This window comes from Gavialis gangeticus, unplaced genomic scaffold (genome assembly GCF_001723915.1).
Source record: "Gavialis gangeticus isolate Ggan-Ray unplaced genomic scaffold, GavGan_comp1, whole genome shotgun sequence".
Classification (NCBI taxonomy): domain Eukaryota; kingdom Metazoa; phylum Chordata; order Crocodylia; family Gavialidae; genus Gavialis; species Gavialis gangeticus.
Genome location: NW_017729022.1, coordinates 120,325,825 through 120,333,306, shown reverse-complemented (window position 1 = coordinate 120,333,306; position 7,482 = coordinate 120,325,825). Strand labels below are relative to the sequence as shown.

The following is a 7,482-nucleotide window of genomic DNA, read 5'->3' as shown; positions in this document are numbered from 1 at the left end:
ATGAGATGATTGAGTTCAGGATCCTGAGGAAAGGAAGGATAGAGAGCAGCAGAGTAAAGACCCTGGACTTCAGAAAATCAGACTTCAACTTACTCAGGGAACTGATAGGCAGGATGAGTTCCTCCCCTGGGAGGGCAGTCTGAAGGAGAGAGGAGTCCAAGAGAGCTGGCTGTACTTTAAATAAGGCTTACTGAGAGTACAGGAACAGACCATCCCAATGTGCAAAAAGACTAGCAAGTATGGCAAAAGACCAGTTTGGCTTAGCAGGGAATTCTTCAGTATATTAAATCACAAAAAGGAAGCTTATAAGAAGTGGAAACTTGGACAAATAACTAGGGAGGAGTATAAGAGCATTGCTCGTGCTTGCAGGGATGAAGTCAGGAAGGCCAAAGTGCAATTGGAGTTGCAGCTGGCAAAGGATATAAAGGGTAATAAGAAGGGTTTCTACAAGTATGTGGGCAGCAAGAGGAGGCTGAGCGAAAGTGTGGGTCCCTTACTGAATAGGGGAGGCAACCTTGTGACAGAGAATGCGGAAAAAGCTGAAAACTCATGAGGTTCAACAATGACAAGTGCAAAGTCCTGCACTTAGGATGGAACAATCCCCTGCACCAGTACAAGCTGGGGGCTGACCAGCTGGGCAGCAGTTCTGCAGAAAAGACCTGGGGTTACAGTGGACAATAGGCTGAACATGAGCCAGCAGTGTGCCCTTGTTGCTGAAAAGGCTAACGGCATACTGGGCTGCATTGGTAGGTGTGTTGTCAGCAAGTCAAGGGAAGTGATTATTCCCGTCTACTCAGCACCAGTGAAGCCATATCTGGAGTGTTCAGTTTTGCCCCACCCCCAACTACAGAAAAGATTTGGATAAATTGGACAGAATCCAGCGGAGGGCAACAAAAATGGTGAGAAGGATGGGGGACATGACTTCTGAGGAGAGGCTAAGAGAACTGGGCTTAATTGCCTGTACACACCATGGGTTTTAATCCTCATTAAATTAAATAAGTTTATAAAAATTAAACTTGTTTATTTTGGAGCATCACATCAGTGTTTGCATGTATTAGGTTTCTGAATGAATTAAGATTTGAAGCATTGCACCAGTGTTTGCACACACTTGGTTTTCAAACTAATTAAGCCTAGTCCCCAGCCTGTGCCATAGGAAAGCAGGACAGTACAGTGCTGCCCTGTCCCCAGCCTGGGGTCCCTCACCTGTGCCCTGCCCCACAGCTGTGGGTGCATGGAGCTGGCAAACAGCACAAGAAAAAAAAGTGGAAGCAGTTTGAAAGTGGAAGCAGTTTGAAGGGGTGAACTACAAAAAAGTTGCAGTGCCATTTGGTGGACAAAGATGCTCATTACATATCTTTGAGTGCCTCTGTGTTTGTACACAATGAAGCTATGGATATGACACTTTAATTCCTGGTGGGCCAAACTAAACTACATCTGAGGAGTTTTACTTTAGTGCACCAGAAGGACTTTTAAAGCATCCAGAAAACCTGCTCGTGCAAACAGTTACACCATTGCAGTGCATGAAAGGGCAAAAAAGGTGGTGTATACAAAGATGCAATTAGTCTAGAGAAGAGAAGACTGAGAGAAGATTTAATAGCAGCCTCCAACTACCTGAAGTGTGGTTCAAAAGACAGTGGAGTTAGACTGTTCTCAATGGCGGCAGATGACAGAACAAGGAGCAATGGTCTCAAGTTGCAGCAAGGGAAGTTTAGGTTAGATATTAGGAAGAATTTTATCATAAGGAGGGTAGTAAAACACTGGAACAGGTTACCCAGAGAGGTTGTGGACTTTCCATCCTTGGAGGTTTTTAAGATCCAGCTAGACAAAGCTGGAATGATTTAGTTGGGGATGGTCCTGCTTTGAGAAGGGGGCTAGATTAGATGACCTCCTGAGGTCCCTTCCAACCGTAATTTTCTATGATTCTATGATTCAGTCTTGAAGTCCAATATTCATATATTTTAAAAGATAAGATCTTTCTCTCACGGCTGTATTAGTTTTATCTGCATTTAAGCAGCTCAGAAGAGCAAGACACTGGGCAGTTTATTTCTCACTGGCAGCACCCCTGCCACTTCGATTCTTATAGTATTTCATTGCAAATGTAATCTCTAAAAATAGTCTCAGCCAGGACTTATATAAGGTTAGAGGAAGGCTGGGTATGTTACGCAGCAATAAAAAACATGAATGTTTGAACAGTACTTTCCACTGAGGGACTAACTCCAGGACAAACCATTGATATCTATATCTAGATATGTAGATATGTAGATATAGATATCTAGATATACACACAGCAATTGACATATATATTGAATATATATATGTGTGTGTGTGTGTGTGTGTGTGTGTGTATGTGGGTATTTATATATACATATGTATATAGATTTATGTATATGTATATGTATGTATGTATATATAAATACACACACACACACACAAATCTGAATGGTAACTAATGCATGTAAGCATTCATTTCACTTACAACTTGCCCAAGTCCATTGGGTGCAGAATGCAAAAAGTGTAGTCAACAAAGTTTCTGGAGCTGATCCTGCTTTCAGTTACACTAGCGTAAAATGAAACTAATTCTATCTGCTGTAAAAATAAAACACTTCATTCGCTCTTACCAGAGATGAACAGAGGACAGAGCCTGAAGTTTAGATGCAGAATCATAGTTCATGTGAGCTCAGACCTGATCTTTTTAATCTGGGCTTTATCAATTTTTTATAGCCTATGAGAGGAGAAGAGTGACTTTTCATCTCTTTTGCTGAATGTCCAACTTGCTTGATTTGATTTTTCTTATTAAGCATCAATCTCCACCAGAGCCTAATGGGTTTTTGCTTCCCTGTCATCTAGCCAGTAATCAGAAGCTCTGTCTTCAGACATTGGCTGATGACTATTGCTGATGCAAGATGCAATAAATTATGGCTCACTCTCCAGCAGCAATATCAACTCAAAATACCAACAGATGCTAAAATAATTCTGGGGTCAGTAAAGGTAACAGATAAAATTCTAAGGTACACAAGGAGCAAATAGGTTGAAGAAGAACAAGCTTTTCTGAACTTGGCTACAGCTTTGAAATGGGTTGTATCTCTCAGTTTCTTGGCCAGGGCTGGATTAATCCTTTAGTAGCCCTAGGCAAATAAACTCACAGGCCCCAGGCCAGTTGAAACACCCCTCCACACCTTGGCACTGCTGTGTGCAGGGAGCAGGACTCAGAGCCACAGCTAGGAAGCAGCTGCTGCTGCAGCGAGGCCTGCAGAAGGGAGGGGAAGGGAAGAGAAGAGAAAGGAAGAGAGGTGAATGGGGCTATTCGTGCTGATGCTGGAGAGGAAAAGACCAGGGTTGCCGGCATGTGATTAGTTTGCCTATGCATTAATCTGGCCCTGCTCTTGGGAACTGGCAAATAAATGCACAAAAATTGGGTTATATATTGAAAAGCTTGCTTGATATGTGTTCAAAACTACAGGGGTGTTCCCATTCTGTCCACTTTAGTCAAAAAAAATTTTATATTGTCTTTATGGTTAATCAAATAGAGTTTAAAATATACAGCTACTATTTTGACATTGGTGATGTCTGACCCCTGGGCAGGTCTAACGCTTTCATAGATTAAACAATTTATTAACCAGTGAGTTTCTCAAATTAATTCAGCTTTCATAAATTAATCCAAAATAGTGCAGCTGTTTTCTGGTAGGATGCTTACTACATGTAGATCATTGATGTCTTAGGATAATATGGTGTTGCATCATATCCAAACTTTTTCTAAAGAAACTTGAGGAAATTTCCATTTGAATGACAGTGTAGTAGCTCAACAGATTCCTCAAATGATAAAGATCATAGGACATCTTTAGGATCTGATTGCAAATTTACAACAAATCATCTTTCCAAAATTAAGCATATTTACTCTGGAAAAATCTTAGGAATGCTTAAATCCAAAGACTTATATTCAGAAGTCTCAAAAAATTTCTTTGAAAGAATGTTCACGTTCCTTATTAAGTGCACAGTTGGTTACTGCATGGGTAAATGCTCAGTATTTCTTTTTATCCTCATTACAAATTGTGTGGACCCATGTCTTCTGTACTACATAATAAGAATTATTAATTTCTTTAGGGTCTCTTTCTAGAACATTCCTCACTGTGGTATCTGAGCAACTTATAAACATTAATGAATTTATTTTCACAGCACTCCTTGATGTAAAGTAGTACTTTTTTATTATTCCTATGAATAGGATACTGAAGTGTACACATTTTGGATGTCCAGCTGAAGATACCTACAGCCTGATTTTTTCAGAGTACTTAGTATTTTTATGGCTCTCTCTCTGTTGTCACTTGCTACCATGAGTGTGCAGTGAAAGCATCACTCAGGACCTCTGATAGTGGGAGGAAACATCCATTTCCCTGGAATCCATTTGATTTAAACAAGAGATTCTTTTTTTCTTTCCCTGCAGCCCTCTGCCTCATTCACTATACACTTTCTATATCCATCAAACAGATAACTTACAGGCTTCATTGGCTACACAACCCCATTTTATTTCCTGGAGCTGTGGAAAAACAGCATGCAATTATGCATTTAAAGACTATATTATAATACATTTTCACCAGACACTAATGCAACCCTCATTTGCCTAATGTGCTATACTGGAGTTGCTTACTTTGTTCTTTAAACCACTGAGTAAACAGGAATTCCATCATATGGAACTGTACTGGCCCTGATGTGGTCCAAGTGGCAGGGTTTGCACCTCCAAGAGCCACAGCTCACACCTCTATCACTTGAGTAGCTGTTCATACTAGTTGTTTACCCTTGATGGGTAAGTGTACACTGCAATAACAGGTGTGATTGCAAAGTATGTAGCAGTATCTGAGTTTGCTACAAACTAGCTAGTTTGAGTACCAAAAACTGTTTAGACACAACCAACTAGGCATCATTGCAGGTTGCAAAACCTCTCTGGGACCCTAGTTAAATACAGAGGTGCCTAGACCATGATGAGCTCCATGCTGTCTCTGCAGTAATGCTATCAGTGCCCCTGCCAGCTAGTTTAAAGCACTTTTGAAACGTAATGGTGTCTTCTGTGAACCAGAACCCAGGTGAGACAGAGATCTCATCAATAGAAATCACTGACAGCCTGGTTCTAGGGAGGGATGCTACCTTGTAGATAAAGTTCTGCCTCTGGATCCCATCCCACCTCTTTCTATACTTTCCTTCCTGTTTCATTCTCCACCTCCATCATTTGTATCTGTGTACCCAGCTCCCACACCTAGATTATGTCCCGGTCCTCCATTGCTGTTTTTTCTCTCAAGCCCAACCTTTGCTTCTCAGCCTGTACTAGTAGAGTCAAATGATTACCTTGGGGCTTTCCGGCTGCACAGACCTAAGGAGAACACTGAGAGCTCAGGGGAGATAGTGTCCTTGCTGTTAGTTTTGGTGCCTGGCACTGCAATGGCCCCTAACTGTAGGAAGAACAATTGCAAGAAAAGTTCTAGTTATCCCCGTAACACTCCAGAATAAAGCACATTTCTTGGCTTGGTGGGATTTCTATATGTGACATCTTTTAGCACCTGTGAGCTGTGTGGGGATGCAGCAGAAGTAGAGATGAAACTCTTTGGAGCATAATGATGCTGAACTCTCATGTACTTCTGCTGATTATGTGCTATCTGCAATTTTTCAGTCATTTATAACCTGGCCAAATTTGGTCAGATTTTATAGGGCTGACAAAAGGCAACTCTCTAACAACAGGGCATATCATATTTCCATATTTCAAGCTTCTGAACTAAACAACTACAATACTTTTACATTTATAAGAATGTTACAATTTAATTGCTAGAATTTTTTTTAACTTTGCTCTAAGAAAAGACAAAATTGAAAGGAACCCAGCATTGAAAATTTCAGTTCAAAAGGTTAAAATTTGGCAAAGTTAGGAGCAACTAAAAAGGTCCTTATAATATTAAAAATATCAATTCTATGATGTGCAATCAGCACTGTCTCTATGTAATCTTATATTGTCTTAGAATCTACTTTGGGGCTAAACATGGAAATGTCTCCCTGCTTTTCCCCACTGTAGTTAGTTTTTAAAATCTTATGAATGGTTTGCTTCAGGGCATCTCAAGGTTACTCCTGACTTTTTTTTTCCAGCCCTTCACCTATGTATCTCGCAACCTTCTTTTTCAGAATACTTTGAAAATCCCAAAGGTTGAATCTTCATTTGACCTTCTACCCTCTGCTTCTGCAACCTCATGTTGAAGTTGAAGTTTACAGCTTAGAGCCCATATTTTGAATTTTTTCTTAAATGTAATTTACAGTGTATATGCAATTGTTTTAGGGAAGTATATAACTGAACTATTAAAATATTCAGAATTTGTATGGATTACTAGAAGAATAAACAATAAAGTTTAAGGCCAACATTTTCAGAAGTGCTCACCAATATTGGGTGCCTGTGTGCTGGATGTCCAACAGGAGACATCCTGCATGTCAATTTTAGAGGTGTTGAGGTATAATGGATAAAAACTGGGGCACTGAGCACCAGTAAGCACTTATTTTTTATAAGTTTTTATAATCTAAGTGGTTTTATTTTAACCGCTGAGATTTGTAGGTTTCAGTCTTGATTTGTATGGCATAGCTGGGAAATAAAGCATAAGCTTTGTTTAATAAAGACTCTATTTACAAGTCCTTACCTTGATCATAGGATCCTTGTGATAGCACCAAGACTCTTGGTTTCACTCAGCAGTGTTGAAGTGAGGTGGAAAGGGGTACGTAGGTGCAGAGAAAGAGGAACAAACAGAAAGACAGAGAAAGCCCAAGTAGAAAAGTATATCAAGTAGTTTGGGATGTTAAAAATAAAACCAGTACGCTGAGCCATGTGACCATGTGGCTTGGCTTACAGAGATACCATTTCACTGTATTTATTAACACTGTCACTTCTGGAGTGATGTTTAACAGAGAAAGCAGGAGGGGAAGAAATGACTCATGTCTTTGAAATTGGGTGTTTAGTCAAATGGCTAATAAACATTTTCCACATACAACTATTTTTTGTGCGTGTCCTGCAGTCCTTTAACATACCCATGCTACCACTTATCCAGAATTTAAGTCGAACTGCCCATATTGGTCTGTGCCCTTTATTGGTCTCATAACTATGCTTTTTCCTCCTATTGTTATGAACTCCAGCAACAGAAACTAATACACAGTAATGGCATGTGTCTAATTGCCTTCAGACTTATTTCTGTACTGCAAAAAATCCAGCGATACAAGCTACTTCTATTTCATGCCTCTGCCATTTCTCGGGGGGAAGGGAGGGCGGGGAAGGGGGAGAGGGGGAAAGAGGGGAGAAGAAGTGGGAGATACCATGTTGGTGGAGAGCCAGAAGTATTCTGCTGAAGTCCAGGCCAAGAAAAGGCTTACAACTATCTTCAAGAACTAACTATAGCTATTAAAGATGGCTTGACAAAAAAAAGGATGGAGGCTAGTAGACAATACCTCTAAAATGCATTGTTATTCCTA

At 40.2% G+C, this 7,482-nt stretch overlaps 1 protein-coding gene across 2 annotated transcripts in view; it reads right to left on the bottom strand.

Annotated features, from left to right (window-relative positions):
- The window catches only part of FBXO40 (F-box protein 40), a 19,097-nt gene extending 11,615 nt beyond the window's left edge, over positions 1-7,482 (bottom strand). For both annotated transcript variants that reach the window (XM_019516085.1, XM_019516087.1), the window contains exon 1: positions 6,660-7,482. In XM_019516085.1, coding sequence (XP_019371630.1) covers positions 6,660-6,668 — 9 coding nt within the window. In that variant the 5' untranslated portion in view covers positions 6,669-7,482. The remainder of the gene's footprint in view (positions 1-6,659) is intronic.